Source organism: Scyliorhinus canicula, chromosome 2, assembly GCF_902713615.1.
Source record: "Scyliorhinus canicula chromosome 2, sScyCan1.1, whole genome shotgun sequence".
In the NCBI taxonomy this organism is placed as follows: Eukaryota; Metazoa; Chordata; class Chondrichthyes; order Carcharhiniformes; family Scyliorhinidae; genus Scyliorhinus; species Scyliorhinus canicula.
Window position 1 is genome coordinate 289,445,498 of NC_052147.1, and position 20,750 is coordinate 289,466,247.

General features: G+C 47.0%; 1 protein-coding gene across 1 annotated transcript in view; it reads left to right on the forward strand.

The window, feature by feature from the left end:
• Nucleotides 1–20,750, forward strand: part of xrcc5 (X-ray repair complementing defective repair in Chinese hamster cells 5) — a 333,072-nt gene that overhangs the window by 290,282 nt on the left and 22,040 nt on the right. Inside the window, exons 16-17 of the mRNA XM_038790233.1 lie at nucleotides 3,933–4,002; nucleotides 5,933–6,042. Of these exons, the coding sequence (XP_038646161.1) occupies nucleotides 3,933–4,002; nucleotides 5,933–6,042 (180 nt within the window). The remainder of the gene's footprint in view (nucleotides 1–3,932; nucleotides 4,003–5,932; nucleotides 6,043–20,750) is intronic.

Consider the following 20,750-nt stretch of genomic DNA (forward strand, 5'->3'; position numbering starts at 1 on the left):
AGTGTTCACTCAAACTTCAAATTCCAACTTCAGGCCCTCAGTCACACTCAGCAGGATGATAAAGCTCCAAAGAGTGACCTTTGCCCCAACAGCCTGCAGCAAGTTGTCACCAACCATCAGCTGCCTTCTCCACAGTCCTTTTGCTGTTTGGAACCTGTTAATAGAACATATTAGTAGAACATTGGGCAGCACGGTAGCATGGTGGTTAGCATAAATGCTTCACAGCTCCAGGGTCCCAGGTTCGATTCCCGGCTGGGTCACTGTCTGTGCGGAGTCTGCACGTCCTCCCCGTGTGTGCGTGGGTTTCCTCCGGGTGCTCCGGTTTCCTCCCACAATCCAAAGATGTGCGGGTTAGGTGGATTGGCCATGATAAATTGCCCGTAGTGTCGTAAAAAGTAAGGTTAAGGGGGGGTTGGGTTACGGGTATAGGGTGGATATGTGGGTTTGAGTAGGGTGATCATTGCTCGGCACAACATCGAGGGCCGAAGGGCCTGTTCTGTGCTGTACTGTTCTATGTTCTATGTCTATGTTCTATAGAACATTACAGCGCAGTACAGGCCTTTCGGCCCTCGATGTTGCGACGACCTGTGAAACCCCTCTAAAGCCCATCTACACTATTCCCTTATCGTCCATATGCCTATCCAATGACCATTTGAATGCGTTTAGTGTTGGTGAGTCCACTACTGTTGCAGGCAGGGCATTCCACGCCCTTACTACTCTCTGAGTAAAGAACCTACCTCTGACATCTGTCCTATATCTATCTCCCCTCAATTTAAAGCTATGTCCCCTCGTGCTAGCCATCACCATCTGAGGAAAAAAGGCTCTCACTGTCCACCCTATCTAATCCTCTGATAATCTTGTATGCCTCAATTAAGTCACCTCTTAACCTTCTCTCTAACGAAAACAGCCTTAAGTCCCTCAATCTTTCCTCATAAGATCTTCCCTCCATACCAGGCAACATCCTGGTAAATCTCCTCTGCACCGTCTCCAATGCTTCCACATCCTTCCTATAATGCGGCAACCAGAACTGCACGCAATACTCCAAATATGGCCGTACCAGAGTTTTGTACAGCTGTAACATGACCTCATGGCTCCGAAACTCAATCCCTCTATCAATAAAAGCTAACACACCGTACGCCCTCTTAACAACCCACTCAACCTGAGTGGCAACTTTCAGGGATCTATGTACGTGGACACCGAGATCTCTGTGCCTGTCCACAATACCAAGAATCTTACCATTAGCCCAGTACTCTGTCTTCCTGTTATTCCTTCCAAAATGAATCATCGCACACTTTTCTGCATTAAACTCTATTTGCCACCTCTCAGCCCAGCTCTGCAGCTTATCTATGTTCCTGTGTAACCTGCAACATCCTTCCGCACTGTCCACGACTCCACCGACTTTAGTGTCATCTGCAAATTTACTCACCCATCCTTCAATGCCCTCCTCCAGGTCATTTATAAAAATGACAAACAGCAATGGCCCCAAAACAGATCGTTGTGGTGCACCACTAGTAACTGAACTCTAGGCTGAACATTTCCCATCAACCACCACCTTCTATCTTCTTACAGCGAGCCAATTTCTGATCCAAACTGCTAAATCACCCTGAATCCCATGCCTCCGTATTTTCTGCAGTAGCCTTACGTGGGGAACCTTATCTAATGCTTTACTGAAATCCATATATACCACATCAACTGCTTTACCCTCATCCACCTGTTTGGTCACCTTCTCAAAGAACTCGATAAGGTTTGTGAGGCACGACCTACCCTTCACAAAACTGTATTGACTATCCCTAATCAATTTATTCCTTTCCAGATGATTATACATCCTATCTCTTATAAACCTTTCCAAGACTTTGCCAACAACAGAAGTAAGGCTCACTGGTCTATAGTTACTGAGGTTGTCTCTCCTCCCCTTCTTGAACAAGGGGACAACATTTGCTATCCTCCAGTCTTCTGGCACTATTCCTGTAGACAATGATGACTTAAAGTTCAGAGCCAAAGGCTCAGCAATCTCCTCCCTAGCTTCCCAGAGAATCCTAGGATAAATCCCATCCGGCCCAGGGGACTTATCTATTTTCACGTTTTCCAGAATTGCTAAAACCAGAATTGCTAAAACCTAAAAAGTGATCCAGGTGATGGCGCTGGAGCGAGGCGACTCTCTGCAGGCTCTCCCCAACAGATCCACTTTTAACTTTATTTATACTCGTTCTAACCTTTTAAAAATTAATTCTAAAGCTATGCCAATGCTTATGTAGTACATTGTATATATTGTGTTGCCCTATTATGTATTCTCATGTATTTTCTTGAATTCTGTTTAATTCCTTTTTCTTCCCATGTACTGAATGATCTGTTGAGCTGCTTGCAGAAAAATACTTTTCACTGTACCTCGGTACACGTGACAATAAACAAATCCAATCCAATCCAACCTCCTCCTTATGAACCTCAAGTCCTTCTAGTCTAGTAGCCTGTATCTCAGTATTCTCCTCAACAACATTGTCTGCGTGAATACTGACGAAAAATATTCATTTGGCACCTCTCCTATCTCCTCGGACTCCACGCACAACTTCCCACTACTGTCCTTGACTGGCCCTACTCTTAACCTAGTCATTCTTTTATTCTTGACATATCGATAGAAAGCTTCAGGGTTATCCTTGATCCTACCTGCCAAAGACTACTCATGTCCTCTCCTGGCTCTTCTGAGCTCTCTCTTTAGGTCCTTCCTGGCTAACTTGTAACTCTCGAGCGCCCTAACTAAACCTTCACGTCTCATCTTTACATAATCCTCCTTCTTCCTCTTGACAAGTGATTCAACCACTTTAGTAAACTTTAGTTTCTCTGCTCTTCCTTTTCCTTGACTGAGAACTGATTCTATCCCGTACCTGGGACTTTGTTATGAGATCGTCCCTGCCCCCTCTCCCCTTTTGGAGACCTCTCCCTGCCCGACACACTGGTCTTTCATAGCAGTGTACCCCCGTCACCTGACCCAGCTTTTGCATGTTTTTTTCTTTATCTCTTTAGCAGGTTCTTTGCGGCTGCCCTGAGCCCAGAGAACTTCCGGATGCAGGTCTTCTGAAATGTGCAGGCTCAGCCTTCTGGTCTTCCGGAACTGGACATCCCGACCTGTATCCTCAATTTAAATAAGTTTGTTTCATAGTAACTGCCACTAATTTTTAGTTTGTTATTTCCTTATAGGGAATATATATGGGGCTGGTTTAGCACAGTGGGCTAAACAGCTGGCTTGTAATGCAGAACAAGGCCAGCAGAGCGGGTTCATTTCCCGTACTGGCCTCGCCAAACAGGTGCCGGAATGTGGCGACTAGAAGCTTTTCAAAGTAACTTCATTGAAACCTACTTCTGACAATAAGCGATTATTATTATTATTAATATTATTATTATATTCTCCCAGCACTCTTTAGCAAGTTTTAACTATTTCCCATTCTTGTTTGTCTATGTTGTTGCACATTTTATTTTCTCATGTTCCATTCTCAACCTTTCAAAATCAGCTCTTCTCTGATTCATTAACTTTTTAAAAAATTCTTATATCCTTCTCTATCATAACCTTAAAGTTTATTATATTACAAAACATATCCCAGCTACTCACCTGTTTTATAAAGTTCTGCTTTTCTATTCTGCCGACTGAAATGGAAAAAATACACACTTTCCCAGCTGTACTCCATCTGCCTCATTTCTGTTTTCTGTCCATTAACCAATTGTTAATCCATGCTAATGTATTCCCCCAATCCCATAATCCTGAATCTGATGTGCCAACCTTCCTCTCAAACTGTTTTATAATTAGGTTTAATCAAGGCCTGTGCAGTTCTGTTTAATGGATGCTGTCCCAATTTGGACCAGTATTCTTATTTCCCAGTTTTTTTTTTCCCTTCTGGGTATGTACATGTTCAGTTTGGATTTTCCCTGTTTCCCATTTATAGGTTGGCAGTCTCACTCCAGCAAAGGACTTCCAGGCTCTGGTCCATCAGAAGAACTCCAACTTCAGAGAAGGTGAGCAACATTGGATAATGAATAAACATTATTATTGTTCTTTCACTATCACTGGGTCAAAATCCTGGAACTCTCTTCCTAACATCTCTGTAGGTATACCTCCACCATGTAGACTGCAGCATAAAAGCCCATGGTGTTCAGGGTTAGATCCTGGCATGGATAGAGGATTGGCTGACTGGCAGAAGGCAGAGAGTGGGGATAAAGGGGTCTTTTTCAGGATGGCAGCCGGTGACTAGTGGTGCGTCTCAGAGGCCTGTGCTGGGACCACAACTTTTCACAATATACATTAATGATCTGGAAGAAGGTACTGAAGGCACTGTTGCAAAGTTTGTAGGTGATACAAAGATCTGTAGAAGGACAGGTAATATTGAGGAAGCAGTAGGTTGCAAAGTTTCTTGGAATTTACAGTGCAGAAGGAGGCCATTCGGCCAATTGAGTCTGCACTGGCCCTTGGAAAGGGCACCCCAATTAAGCCCACACATCCACCCTATTACTATAACCCAGTAACCCCACCTAACCTTTTTTTTGGATACTTAGGGCAATTTATCATGGCCAATCCACCTAACTTGCACATCTTTGGACTGTGGGAGGAAACCGGAACACCCGGAAGAAACCCATGCAGACACAGGGAGAACGTGCAGACTCCACACAGACAGTGACCCAAGCTGGGAATCGAACCTGGGACCTGGAGCTGTGAAGGAACTGTGCTAACCACTATGCTACCGTGCTGCCCGAAGGACTTGGACAGGCTAGGAGAGTGGGCAAAGAAGTAGCAGATGAAATACGTTGTGGAAAAGTGTGAGGTGATGCACATTGGAAGGAGAAAAGGAGGCAGAGACTATTTTCTAAATGGGAAGATGATTAGGAAATCAGATGCACAAAGGGTCTTGGGAGTCCTTGTTCACGATTCTCTTAAGGTTAACGTGCAGGTTCAGTCGGCTGTTAAGAAGGCAAATACAATGTTAGCATTCATGTCGAGAGGGCTAGAATACAGGACCAGGGACCAGAAATGTACTTCTGAGGCTGTATAAGGCTCTGGTCAGACCCCATTTGGAGTATTGTGAGCAGTTTGGGCCTCGTATCTAAGGATGGATGTGCTGGCCTTGGAAAGAGTCCAGAGGAGGTTCACCAGAACGATCCCTGGAATGAAGAACTTGTCGTATGAGGAACAGTTGAAGACTCTGGGTCTGTACTTGTTGGACTTTAGAAGGATGAGGGGGGATCTTACTGAAACTTACACGGTACTGCGAGGCCTGGATAGAGTGGATGTGGAGAGGATGTTTCCACTTGTAGGAAAAACTAGAACCAGAGGACACCATCTCAGACTAAAGGGACGATCCTTTAAAACAGAGATGAGGAGGAATTTCTTCAGCCAGAGGGTGGTGAATCTGTGGACCTCTTTGCCGCAGAAGGCTGTGGAGGCCAAATCACTGAGTGTCTATAAGACAGAGATAGATAGGTTCTTGATTAATAAGGAGATCAGGGGTTATGGGGAGAAGGCAGGAGAATGGGGACGAGAAAATATCAGCCATGATTGAATTGCAGAGCAGACTCGATGGGCCGAGTGGCCTAATTCTACTCCTATATCTTATGGTCTTGTGGCCTGAGTAGGGCTGGAAAGAGAGGCATACGTAGGACCCGAGCAACACTTCATCTGGACAAAGTGGATAGAGTTTACAGAAATATTTGAAGATAAGATCAAGTTCAGTCAGTTGGACAAGTGAAAGGAAACTGATTGGGGCTCTCTTCAAGGAAGAAGATCAGCCATGATCTTATTGAATGGCAGAGCAGGCTCACTGGGCCGAATGGCCTACTTCTATTTTGTATGTTCATAAGTAAGTGGAAGCTATCATGGCAAGAATGGAGGTATATTCTGTCCATAATCCAAGAATCTTGATTTGCAGTGAATATAAGTTTTGTCTCCAAACAGTAACCAAGCAGCTGATGGAGCGCATGTATCAGTTCCTCGAAGTGAAAAATCGGGAGTATTACAGGAAAAGCATGGACTGTGTCAGAGTCTGCAGGGAGGAAGCTGTTAAGGTAAGCAGAGAATGTCATCTGCCGTTTTAGATCCCTGACTCATTTCGATGGAGTGAAAATGCTTTACAGTCAAAGAGCAAAGAAAGTTACAGCACAGGAACAGGCCCTTCAGCCCTCCAAGCCTGCACCGACCATGCTTCCCATCTGAACTGAAGCCCTTGACGCTTCCGGGGTCCACATCATAGAGTCATAGATGTTTACAGCATGGAAACAGGCCCTTCGGCCCAGCTTGTCCATGCCGTTTAGTTTCTATCACTAAGCTGGTCCCATTTGCCTGCATTTGGCCCATTCCCTCTATACCCACCCTGCCCATGTAACTGTCTAACTGTTTTTTAAAGAACAAAATTGTACCCGTCTCTACCACTGCCTCTGGCAGCCCGTTCCAGATGCTCACCACCCTCTGTTGTGAAGAAATTTCCCCTCTGGTCTCTTTTGTATCTCTCCCCTCTCACTTTAGGGGCAGTTTAGCACAGAGCTAAATCGCTGGCTTTGAAAGCAGGCCAGCAACACGGTTCGATTCCCGTAACAGCCTCCCCGAACAGGCGCCGGAATGTGGTGACTAGGGGCTTTTCACAGTAACTTCATTGAAGCCTACTCGTGACAATAAGCGATTTTCATTTCATTTTCATTAAACCTCTGCCCTCTAGTTCTAGACTCCCCTACCTTTGGGAAGAGACATTGATTATCTTCCTTATCGATGCTCTTCATTATTTTCTAGACATTATTTTATAGGTCCCTCCATTCCCATCCTATTTATGTATTTGTCCCTTAAATGTCACTATCGTCCCTGCTTCCACCACCTCCTCCGACAGCGAGTTCCAGGCACCCACTACCCTCTGTGTAAAAATACTTGCCTCGTACATCTCCTCTAAACCTTGACCCTCGCACCTTAAACCAATGCCCCCTAGTAATTGACCCCTCTACCCTGGTAAAAAGTCTCTGACTATCCACCCTGTCTATGCCCCTCATAAATTTGTCGACCTCTATCAGGTCGCTCCACAACCTCCGTCGTTCCAGTGAGAATAAACCGAATTTCTCCAGCCTCTCCTCGTGGCAATGTGAGAATATAAATAAGAGCTACTGCTGCTTGTAGCTAATCCGAGGGGGAGATTTGCTGTTGATGGTATGTCGGCTTGTCTGTCATGCACCATCTTCACAGAACCGCTGTATAATGTGTGCAGCAGTTCTGTTACGTTACCGTAGGTCGACCCCTCTTCCTGCCACCCCTCCGCCCCCCTGTCTCTGCCCTCTTAGGAGAGATCTCTAGCTTCTAACTGATCAAATGGGCAGCATACTGACATTGGGCTTGGTTCTCCGCTGCCTGCCATTGGTACTGGAGTTCCCAATACGGCTGGCAATCCAGTTCCGATGCATGGTCCCGATGTCAGCGGCATCGATGTTGTCGCCCTGCGCCGGCGGGAGAATGTAAATAAATCAAATCCTACTGACGGGCTGGACATCAGATTTCCCAAGTCCACTTGATTTTCCGGCACTCTGGGCCAGGATTCACGTGGGCGAGAATTGATGCAGGTATTTCCCAGCGTTACCTTGGCGATGTGGACCTCGCAATGGTCATATCTTTATCTTTGCCCCAAAGTCCCATCAGCTAGTCCACCTCAACCCCCCCCCCAATGCAAATCCTGACCACCCACCAGACCCACCCCCCAATAAGAGAGACCGTCCCCAGAAACTCCCGATATGAGAGATCTGCACCAGAAATCCCCCCAAAAGAGACAACACACCAGGATCCCCCCCCCCCCCCCCCCCAGAGACCCCCAATAGATAGACCCAGTCTAGCATGGCTAAGTGGTTTTAAGACCCCGAACCTCAGACCCTGAACCTCAGACCCTGCCAGGAGCATTACTTAGGCCGGGTGCAGGTTCCCTCCCTGATCCATGCACCCACCCTCTGGTCCCGGGGATATCCCTAGTGCTCAGGCCCAGCTCTTGGGTATTTGACTGTTGGCTGCTGCCCCTGTGATGTTGATGCCCCCAGTGTCCAGGCCTCACAGTCTGATTGGGTGCTAGGCAACAACACTCGCCTGTGACATGGCACGTCTACCCACGGGAATCCACTTGGGAGTTGTGGAAAACTAACATTGCCAATTCCCTATTAGCGAAAGCCTTCAGCTGTGCGGCCAGAGGCCGCCATGGTCAGTGAGAATTAAAGTGACCTTCACCAACAGTCAAACACCCAAGAGCTGGGGCTCAGCACTGGGGATATCCCCGGGACCAGAGGGTGGGAGTATGGATCGGGGAGGGAACCTGCACCCGGTCTGAGTAATGTTCCATCCGGGGTCTGGGGTCTTAAAACCTGCACCACAGACAGGGCTCTGCCCTTCAGCTGCTCGGTGGGACGGACAAGCAGCAGCTGCACCACAGACAGGGCTCTGCCCTTCAGCTGCTCGGTGGGACGGACAAGCAGCAGCTGCACCACAGACAGGGCTCTGCCCTTCAGCTGCTCGGTGGGACGGACAAGCAGCAGCTGCACCACAGACAGGGCTCTGCCCTTCAGCTGCTCAGTGGGACGGACAAGCAGCAGCTGCACCACAGACAGGGCTCTGCCCTTCAGCTGCTCAGTGGGACGGACAAGCAGCAGCTGCACCACAGACAGGGCTCTGCCCTTCAGCTGCTCGGTGGGACGGACAAGCAGCAGCTGCACCACAGACAGGGCTCTGCCCTTCAGCTGCTCGGTGGGACGGACAAGCAGCAGCTGCACCACAGACAGGGCTCTGCCCTTCAGCTGCTCAGTGGGACGGACAAGCAGCAGCTGCACCACAGACAGGGCTCTGCCCTTCAGCTGCTCGGTGGGACGGACAAGCAGCAGCTGCACCACAGACAGGGCTCTGCCCTTCAGCTGCTCGGTGGGACGGACAAGCAGCAGCTGCACCACAGACAGGGCTCTGCCCTTCAGCTGCTCGGTGGGACGGACAAGCAGCAGCTGCACCACAGACAGGGCTCTGCCCTTCAGCTGCTCGGTGGGACGGACAAGCAGCAGCTGCACCACAGACAGGGCTCTGCCCTTCAGCTGATCAGTGGGACGGACAAGCAGCAGCTGCACCACAGACAGGGCTCTGCCCTTCAGCTGCTCGGTGGGACGGACAAGCAGCAGCTGCACCACAGACAGGGCTCTGCCCTTCAGCTGCTCGGTGGGACGGACAAGCAGCAGCTGAAGTTGCCCCTGGGTGGGTGGGGGGGTTGGTATGTTAGACAAGCGGGCGCTGAGCCAATCACCCCCAGCCCCGGGATGCTCCACCCACCAATAGTGGCCGACCCCCCCACCCCCCAACTCAGACCATCCCCCACTGGGGCTCTCCACCTGCCCTGAGTGCTGGGTGGCTGTATCACAGTAGTTAGCACTGTGGCTTCACAGTGCCAGGGACCCAGGTTCGGTTCCTGGCTTGGATCACTGTCTGTGCGGAGTCTGCACATTCTCCCCGTGTCTGCGTGGGTTTCCTCCAGGTGCTCCGGTTTCCTCCCGCAAGTCCCGAAAGACGTGCTGTTAGGTAATCTGGACATTCTGAATTCTCCCTGTGTCCCCGAACAGGCACCGGAATGTGGCGACTAGGGGATTTTCACAGTAACTTCAATGCAGTGTTAATGTAAGCCTACTTGTGACATTAATAAAGATGATTATTTGTATTATGATTATTATGGGGCAGTAGCCCACCCCCAGGCCAATTAGCTGGTACTGAAAATGGTTACTCACCTCCTCCAATCCCCTCAGCAGCCACGCGTTGCCGCTGACTGGGGAGCTGCTTTGACCACCGCAGGCCATTTGATAGGAGATCCTTCTCGTTAATAAGATGGAGATTGACCTCATTTGGTGATTATTGGTTTCTCGCCACATTGTGGCAGGATCCGGATCTCGCCAATGGGAGCGGATTGCTTAGATCGGAAACCACTCTTGGCAATTCCCGATTTCAGCCTCTCCCGCTATTTAACCGGCTTGCACAGATTCGCGCCCAGTGGGAAACAGTCACTAAACCGCACCCTAAGTGTGGGCTAGCCCAGAGAGAAACTCCCCAGGGCTATGAAAATGACTACGTGTGGTTAGATAGCGGTGGGGAACTTCCGATACGGCCGAGTATAAACTCAGCCAAACCCGCATCAAATGACACTTTGAAACTTTTCCGTTAAATCACACCCATAGGGATGGATTCTTCCACCCTACTCGCGCAAGATCGCCACGGGCAGCATGCAGACCATGGAAAAGTCCATTGACCTCGGGCGGGATACTCTAGTCACCGGAAAATCCCGCCCATTGTCTCCCAAACTGAGAAACAGCCCATTTTCCTGTCGGTGTCACTTTTCAGTGTTCTACCTGCTGTTGCAGTTTCAATCACCCTTGTCTGATGGACTTACACAATTTTAACGATATATATCAGCATCCATAGTTCAACGGCCTCTTTTTCTTCCACAGACCTTTATTTATTGTCTAGTTTACTGATGCATACGGGAAAGTGAATAAAATATAGTGAATGGATTCTGCGCTCCCCCAGCCACGTGTTTCTAGGCAGAATTCTATACACCATCTGTTTATCAATGGGATTTCCCGTTGAAGCCACCCACGCCACCGGGAAATCACGGGTGGGGTGCACCACTGGCAGGAAAAGTAAATCGCAAGGGCCAGAGAATTCGGGCCAGTATTTTAAGGTGTTTCCCTTGATACAAGATTGTGTTTTCTTGTTGATAAAAACTTCCTTTATCTTCAGAAGATTACTTCTGACTGTCTCTATCCTTCATCTGACTTAGACACCGCATTGAGCATCTTCTGTTTTCATCTGCCCTAAACAGACAAACTTATCTACTTGTTCCAGAGTGACATCGTCCATTTCAATCTTCCAATGTATTCCTTCTAACTACCACTGTTTTTTTATCTTGTTCATATTCAATCCCTATTCCAAAACTTCCAGAAGTTACTCGATCTATTATATTTTGCAGGGCCTCTTCCGAATCTGCAAAGACCACAAATTTGTAATGTTCTCGCCTCCAGTTTTAACCCTTTATTTACATCAAATTCTCGGATTATTCTATGTGCAGATTGAATAATTGTGGTCATAGTACACAGCCTTGTCATACTCCTCTCTTCAATTGAGGCACATCTGCTTGCCTCTCATCGACCTCGGACCGGTTTACAACTTAAATCTTCAAAAGTAATTTGAGAGCAGATGGAGAGAAGGGCAACTCGAAACAGCTGAAGTGCTGCTGTTGGGGAGGGTTTAAACTAATATGCCAGGGGGATGGGAACCTAAGCAAGGAGTCAGAGAAAGAGGGAGCAAGGACAAAAACAAAAGGTAGAAAAGTGAATAAGAAAAGTGATAGGTGGAGAAACCAAGGGCAAGATTCAAACAAGGCAGCAGAGAAAAATATTGGGAGCAAGGCAAACATTGTGAAAAAGACAAACTTAAAGGCTGTGTGCCTTAATGCACGGAGCATTTGCAATAAAGTGGATGAACTAACCGCGCTGATAGATATAAATGGGTCTGATATAATTGGGATAACAGAGACATGGCTGCAGGGTGACCAGGGATGGGAACTGAATGTCCCAGGGTTTTCAGTATTTAGGAAGGACAGGTTTAAAAGATAAGGTGATAAGAACAAAGAAAATTACAGCACAGGAACAGGACCTTTGGCCCTCCCAGCCTGCGCCGATCCAGATCATTTATCTAAACCTGTCGCCTATTTTCCAAGGATCTACTTCCCTCTGTTGCCCGCCGTTCATATATATGTCTAGATGCATCTTAAATGATGCTATCGTGCCCACCTCTACCACCTCCGCTGGCAAAGCGTTCCAGGCACCCACCACCCTCTGCGTAAAAACCTTCCCACGCACATCTCCCTTAAACTTTCCCCCTCTCACCTTGAAATCGTGACCCCTTGTAATTGACACCCCCCACTCTTGGAAAAGCTTGTTGCTATCCACCCTATCCATACCTCTCATAATTTTGTAGACCTCAATCAGGTCCTCCCTCAACCTCCGTCTTTCCAATGAAAACAATACTAATCTACTCAAACTTTCTTCATAGCTAGCACCCTCCATACCAGGCAACATCCTGGTGAACCTCCTCTGCACCCTCTCTAAAGCATCCACATCCTTCTGGTAATGTGGCGACCAGAACTGCACACAGTATTCCAAATGTGACCTAACCAAAGTCCTATACAACTGTAACATGATCTGCCGACTCTTGTACTCAATACCCCGTCCAATGAAGGCAAGCATGCTGTATGCCTTCTTGACCACTCTATCGACCTGCGTTCCCACCTTTAGGCTACAATGGACATGGACTCCCAGATCTCTCTGTACATCAGTTTTCCCCAGGACTCTTCCATTGACCATATAGTCAGCTCTTGAATTAGATCTTCCAAAATGCATCACCTCGCATTTGCCTGGATTGAACTTCATCTGCCATTTCTCTGCCCAACTCTCCAATCTATCTATAATTTGCTGTATTCTCTGACAATCCTCCTCGCTATCTGCAACTCCACCAATCTTAGTATCATCTGCAAACTTGCTCGTCAGACCACCGATACCTTTGTCCAGATCATTTATGTATATCACAAACAACAGTGGTCCGAGCACGGATCCCTGTGGAACACCACTAGTCACCTTTCTCCATTTTGATACACTCCCTTCCACCACTACTCTCTGTCTTCTGTTGCCCAGCCAGTTCTTTATCCTTCTAGCTAGTACACCCTGAACCCCATACGACTTTACTTTTTCCATCAACCTGCCATGGGAAACTTTATCAAACGCCTTACAGAAGTCCATGTATATGACATCTACAGCCCTTCCCTCATCAATTAACTTTGTCACTTCCTCACATAAATTCTATTAGGTTTGTAAGACATGACCTTCCCTGCACAAAACCATGCTGCGTATCACTGGTAAGTCTATTTTCTTCCAAATGTGAATAGACCCTATCCCTCAGTATCTTCTCCAACAGTTTGCCTACCACTGACGTCAAGCTCACAGGTCTATAATTCTCTGGATTATCCCTGCTACCCTTCTTAAACTAAGGGACAACATTAGCAATTCTCCAGTCCTCCGGGACCTCACCCGTGCTCAAGGATGCTGCTAAGATATCTGTTAAGGCCCCAACTATTTCGTCCCTCGTTTCCCTCAGTGACCTGGGATAGATCCCATCCGGTGCTGGGGACTTGTCCACCTTAATGCCTTTTAGAATACCCAAAACTTCCCCCTTCCTTATGCCGACATGACCTAGAATATTTAAACATCCATCCCTAGCCTCAACATCCGTCATGCCCCTCTCCTTGGTGAATACCGATGCAAAGTACTCATTAAGAAACTCACTAATTTCCTCTGACTCCACGCATAAATTCCCTCTTTTGTCTTTGAGTGGGCAAATCCTTTCTCTAGTTACCCTCTTGCTCCTTATATACGAATAAAAGGCTTTGGGATTTTCTTAACCCTGTTAGCCAAAGATATTTCATGACCCCTTTTAGCCCTCTTTATTGCGCGTTTGAGATTTGTCCTACTTTCCCGATATTCCTCCAAAGCTTCATCAGTTTTGAGTCGCCTCGATCTTATGTATGCTTCCTTTTTCATCTTAGCTAGTCTCACAATTCCACCCATCATCCATGGTTCCCTAATCTTGCCATTTCTATCTCTCATTTTCACAGGGACATGTCTGTCCTGCACTCTAATCAACCTTTCCTTAAAAGACTCCCATATTTCAAATGTGTATTTACCCTTAAACAGCTGTTTCCAATCCACATTCCCTAGCTCCTGCTGAATTTTGTTATACTTGGCCTTTCCCCAATTTAGGACCACTCTCGTCTTTGTCCATGAGTATTCTAAAATTTACGGAATTGTGATCACTGTTTCCAAAGTAATCACCGACTGATACTTCAACCACCTGGCCGGGCTCATTCTCCAATACCAGGTCCAGTATGGCCCCTTCCCGAGTTGGACTATTTACATACTTCTCCTGGATGCTCCTTACAAATTCTGTTCCATCTACACCTCCAACACTACACGAGTCCCATTCAATGTTGGGGAAGTTAAAATCTCCCATCACAACCACCCTATTGCTCCTACATTGTTCTCTAATTGGTCTACATATTTGTACCTCTACTTCAAGCACGCTTTTGGGAGGCCTGTAGTGAAGTCCCAACAATGTTACTGCACCCTTCCTATTTCTTAGCTCTATCCACATTGCCTCAGTGCTCGAATCCTCCATCGTGCCCTCCTTAATCACAGCTGGGATATCATCTCTGATTAGTAATGCAACTCCCCCGCCCCTTTTACCTCCGTCTCTATCCCTCCTGAAGCATCTATACCCTGGGATATTTAGTTGCCAGTCTTGCCCTTCCCTCAACCAAGTCTCAGTAATACCAATAATATCATATTCCCAGGTACTAATCCAAGCCCTAAGTTCATCTGCCTTACCTGCTACACGTCTCGCATTAAAACAAATGCACCTCAGACCACCTGTCCCTTTGCGTTCAAACTAATTCAGCAGGGGCATGGGAACCTGGATTGTAGTTTTGGGGTACGGGAGATTGAGAGTATAGAGGTCAGGAGCACAGATTTGACTTCGCAGGAGGGTGCCAGTGTTCAGGTAGGTGGTTTGAAGTGTGTCTACTTCAATGCCAGGAGTATAAGAAATAAGGTAGGGGAACTGGCAGCATGGGTGGGTACCTGGGACTTCGACATTGTGGCCATTTCAGAGACATGGATAGAGCAGGGACAGGAATGGTTGTTGCAGGTTCCGGGGTTTAGGTGTTTTAGTAAGCTCAGAGAAGGGGGCAAAAGAGGGGGAGGTGTGGCGCTGCTAGTCAAGGGCAGTATTACGGTGGCGGAAAGGATGCTAGATGGGGACTCTTCTTCTGAGGTAGTATGGGCTGAGGTTAGAAACAGGAAAGGAGAGGTCACCCTGTTGGGAGTTTTCTATAGACCACCTAGTTCTAGGGATGTAGAGGAAAGGATGGCGAAGATGATTCTGGAAAAGAGCGAAAGTAACAGGGTAGTTGTTATGGGAGACTTTAACTTTCCAAATATTGACTGGAAAATATATAGTTTGAGTACATTAGATGGGTCGTTCTTTGTACAATGTGTGCAGGAGGGTTTCCTGACACAATATGTTGACAGGCCAACAAAACATTGGATTTGGTTTTGGGTAATGAACCAGGCCAGGTGTTAGATCTGGAGGTAGGTGAGCATTTTGGAAACAGTGACCACAATTCGGTGACCTTTACGTTAGTGATGGAAAGGGATAAGTATACCCCGCAGGGCAAGAGTTATAGCTGGGGGAAGGGCAATTATAGAACATAGAACAGTACAGCACAGAACAGGCCCTTCGGCCCTCAATGTTGTGCCGAGCCATGATCACCCTACTCAACCCACGTATCCACCCTATACCCGTAACCCAACAACCCCCCCCTTAACCTTACTTTTATTAGGACCCTACGGGCAATTTAGCATGGCCAATCCACCTAACCCGCACATCTTTGGACTGTGGGAGGAAACCGGAGCACCCGGAGGAAACCCACGCACACAGGGGGAGGACGTGCAGACTCCACACAGACAGTGACCCAGCCGGGAATCGAACCTGGGACCCTGGAGCTGTGAAGCATTGATGCTAACCACCATGCTACCCTGCTGCCCCAATTATGATGCCATTAGACATGACTTAGGATGTGTTGGTTGGAGAAGTAGGCTGCAAGGGTTGGGCACACTGGATATGTGGAGCTTGTTCAAGGAACAGCTATTGCATGTTCTTGATAAGTACGTACCAGTCAGGCAGGGAGGAAGGGGTCGAGCGAGGGAACCGTGGTTTACCAAAGAAGTGGAATCTCTTGTTAAGAGGAAGAAGGAGGCCTATGTGAAGATGAGGCATGAAGTTTCAGTTGGGGCACTTGATAGTTACAAGGAAGCGAGGAAGGATCTAAAGAGAGAGCTGAGACGAGCAAGGAGGGGACATGAGAAGTCTTTGGCAGGTAGGATCAAGGAAAACCCAAAAGCTTTCTATAGGTATGTCAGGAATAAAAGAATGACTAGGGTAAGAGTAGGGCCAGTCAAGGACAGTGGTGGGAAGTTGTGTGTGGAGGCTGAGGAGATAAGCGAGATACTAAATGGATACTTTTCGTCAGTATTCACTCAGGAAAAAGATAATGTTGTGGAGGAGAATGCTGAGAATGGATGGCATTGAGGTGCGTAGGGAAGAAGTGTTGGCAATTCTGGACAAGGTGAAAATAGATAAGTCCCCAGGGCCGGATGGGATTTATCCTAGGATTCTCTGGGAAGCTAGGGAAGAGATTGCTGAGCCTTTGGCTTTGATTTTTAGGTCATCATTGGCTACAGGAATAGTGCCAGAGGACTGGAGGATAGCAAATGTGGTCCCTTTGTTCAAGAAGGGGAGTAGAGATAACCCCGGTAACTATAGGCCGGTGAGCCTAACGTCTGCGGTGGGTAAGGTCTTGGAGAGGATTATAAAAGATACGATTTATAATCATCTAGATAGGAATAATATGATTAGGGATAGTCAGCATGGTTTTGTGAAGGGTAGGTCATGCCTCACGAACCTTATCGAGTTCTTTGAGAAGGTGACTGAACAGGTAGACGAGGGTAGAGCAGTTGATGTGGTGTATATGGATTTCAGTAAAGCGTTTGATAAGGTTCCCCACGGTCGGCTATTGCAGAAAATACGGAGGCTGGGGATTGAGGGTGATTTAGAGATGTGGATCAGAAATTGGCTAGTTGAAAGAAGACAGAGAGTGGTAGTTGATGGGATATGTTCAGAATGGAGTTCAGTTACGAGTGGTGTACCACAAGGATCTGTTCTGGGGCCGTTGCTGTTTGTCATTTTTATAAATGACCTAGAGGAGGGCGCAGAAGGATGGGTGAGTAAATTTGCAGACGACACTAAAGTCGGTGGAGTTGTAGACAGTGCGGAAGGATGTTGCAGGTTACAGAGGGACATAGATAAGCTGCAGAGCTGGGCTGAGAGGTGGCAAATGGAGTTTAATGTGGAGAAGTGTGAGGTGATTCACTTTGGAAAGAATAACAGGAATGCGGAATATTTGGCTAATGGTAAAATTCTGGGTAGTGTGGATGAGCAGAGGGATCTCGGTGTCCATGTACATAGATCCCTGAAAGTTGCCACCCAGGTTGATAGGGTTGTGAAGAAGGCCTATGGTGTGTTGGCCTTTATTGGTAGAGGGATTGAGTTCCGGAGCCATGAGGTCATGTTGCAGTTGTACAAAACTCTAGTACGGCCGCATTTGGAGTATTGCGTACAGTTCTGGTCGCCTGATTATAGGAAGGACGTGGAAGCTTTGGAACGGGTGCAGAGGAGATTTACCAGGATGTTGCCTGGTATGGAGGGAAAATCTTATGAGGAAAGGCTGATGGACTTGAGGTTGTTTTCGTTAGAGAGAAGAAGGTTAAGAGGTGACTTAATAGAGGCATACAAAATGATCAGAGGGTTAGATAGGGTGGACAGCGAGAGCCTTCTCCCGCGGATGGGGGTGGCTAGCACGAGGGGACATAGTCTTAAATTGAGGGGTAATAGATATAGGACAGAGGTCAGAGGTGGGTTTTTTACGCAAAGAGTGGTGAGGCCGTGGAATGCCCTACCTGCAACAGTAGTGAACTCGCCAACATTGAGGGCATTTAAAAGTTTATTGGATAAGCATATGGATGATAAGGGCATAGTGTAGGTTAGATGGCCTTTAGTTTTTTTTTTCCATGTCGGTGCAACATCGAGGGCCGAAGGGCCTGTACTGCGCTGTATCATTCTATGTTCTATGTTCTATCTCTTCCCTGTCTACTCTTCCCCTTAGTCACATTGAGTTTATTATCTAGTACCTTACTGGCTTTAGTTGCTGCCTCTTTACTGACCTCTAACTTCCTAATCTGGTTCCCATCCCCCTGCCACATTAATTTAAAACCTCCCCAACAGTGTTAGCAAAAGCACCCCCTAGGACATTGGTTCCAGTCCTACCCAGGTGTAGACCATCCGATTTGTAATTGCCCCACAGCCCCCAGAACCAGTTCCAATATACCAAACATCTGAACCCCTCCATCCTGCACCATCTCTCAAGCCACATATTCATTCTGACTATTCTTGAATTTCTACTCTGACTGTCTTGTGGCGCTGGTAGCAATCCTGAGATTACTCCCTTTGAGGTCCTACTTTTTAACTTATCTCCTAACTCCCTAAATTGTGATTGTAGGACCTCATTCCCGTTTTTTACCTATATCGTTGGTGCCTATATGCACCACGACAACTGGCTTTTCACCATCCCCCTTAGTATGCCCTGTACCTGATCTGAGACATCCCTGACCCGTGCACCCGGGAGGCAACATACCATTCAGGAGTCTCGTTTTCGACCACAGAAACGCTTGTCTACTCCCCTTACGATGGAATCCCCTATGACTATAGCCCTGCCAGTCTTTTTCCCGCCGTGGCACTGCTGGTTAAAGAGGAAATTAACACAATAGTGAGAAAGGATATTAGCTCTGACAATCTGGAATCTGTATGGGTAGAGTTGAGAAATACCAAAGGACAAAAAACATTAGTGGGCGTCATATATAGAACCCCAAACTGCAGTGGTGAGGTTGGGAATGGCACTAAACAAGAAATTAGAGATTCATGTAACAAGAGACTATCAGTGATCATGGGTGATTTTAATCTTCACATAGATTGGGCAAATCAAATTAGCCACAGTGCCGTAGAGGAGGAATTCCTGGACTGTATACGGGATGGTTTTCTTGACCAATATGTGGAGGAACCAACTAGAGAGCAGGCCACCTTAGACTGGGTACTGGGCATGGGATGCCAGAGTTCTAGGAGACCCAGGGGCAGAGGTGAGTGCAGCGACCGTTACGAAGGAAAAGGTTCTGGAGAAACTGAAAAGTCTGAAGGTGGATAAATCACCTGGACCGGATGGACCGCACCAGCCTACCTGAACAGGTGCCGGAATGTGGCGACTAGGGGCTTTTCACAGTAACTTCATTTGAAGCCTATCTGTGACAATAAGCGATTTTCATTTCATTTCAGTGTTCCAAAAGAGACAGCCTAGGAGATTGTGGAGGCATTGGTGATGATCTTTCAGGAATCAAAAAGTGCAGAGGATACTGGAAGTCTGCAGAGGGATTTGGATAGGTTAAGTGAATGGGCTAGGGTCTTGCAGATTGAATACAATGTTGACAAATGTGAGGTTATCCATTTTGGTAGGAATAACAGCAAAGGGATTATTATTTAAATGATAAAATATTAAAACATGCTGCTGTGCAGAGACCTGGGTGTGCTAGTGCATGAGTCGCAAAAAGTTGGTTTACAGGTGCAACAGGTGATTAAGAAGGCAAATGGAATTTTGTCCTTCATTGCTAGAGGGATGGAGCTTAAGACTAGGGAGGTTATGCTGCAATTGTGTAAGGTGTTAGTGAGGCCACACCTGGAGTATTGTGTTCAGTTTTGGTCTCCTTACCTGAGAAAGGACGTACTGGCGCTGGAGGGTGTGCAGAGGAGATTCACTAGGTTAATCCCAGAGTTGAAGGGGTTGGATTATGAGGAGAGGTTGAGTAGACTGGGACTACTCGTTGGAATTTAGAAAGATGAGGGAGGATCTTATAGAAACATATAAAATTATGAAGGGAATGGATAGGATAGATGTGGGCAGGTTGTTTCCACTGGCGGGTGAAAGCAGAACTAGGGGGCGTAGCCTCAAAATAAGGGGAAGTAGATTTAGGACTGAGTTTAGGAGGAACTTCTTCACCCAAAGTGTTGTGAATCTATGGAATTCCTTGCACAGTGAAGCGGTTGAGGCTCCTTCATTAAATGTTTGTAAGATAAAGACAGATTTTTTTTGAAGAATAAAGGGATTAAGGGTTATGGTGTTCAGGCCGGAAAGTGGAGCTGAGTCCACAAAAGATCAGCCATGATCTCATTGAATGGTGGAGCAGGCTCGAGGTGCCAGATGGCCTACTCCTGCTCCTAGTTCTTATGTTCTTATGTACTGTGTGTCCTTGATAGGTATGTCCCTGTCATGCAGGGAGGAAATGGCCATGTGAGGGAACCATGGTTCACAAAAGAAGTTGAATGTCTTGTCAAGAGGAAAAAGGAAGAGTATGTAAGGATGAGAAAACAAGGTTCAGTTGGTTCGTTTGAGGGTTACAAGGTAGCAAGGAATGAGCAAAAAATGGACTTAAGAGAGCTAGGAGGGGGCATGAGAAGTCCTTGGCGGGTCGGATCAAGGAAAATCCCAAGGCTTTTTACTCTTATGTGAAAAATAAAAGAATGACCAGGGTGAGGGTAGGGCCAGTCAAGGACAGTAGTGGGAACTTGTGTATGGAATCAGAAGAAATAGGAGAGACGTTGAATGAATACTTTACTTCAGTGTTCACCAAGGAGAGGGGCCATGTTTTTGAGGATGAGAGTGTGATACAGGCGGGTATGCTGCAGGAGGTCGATGTTCTCAGGAAGGATGTATTAGCAATTTTGAAAAACCTTACGGTCGACAAGTCCCCTGGGCCAGATGGGATATATCCAAGGATTCTTTGGGAGGCATGGGATGAGATTGTAGAGCCTTTGGCTTTGATCTTTGGGTCCTCACTCTCCACGGGGATAGTGCCAGAGGACTGGAGAGTGGCGAATGTTGTTCCTTTGTTCAAGAAAGGGAAATAGAAATGACCCTGGTAATTATAGGCCGGTTAGTCTTACTTCGGTGGTCGGTAAGTTA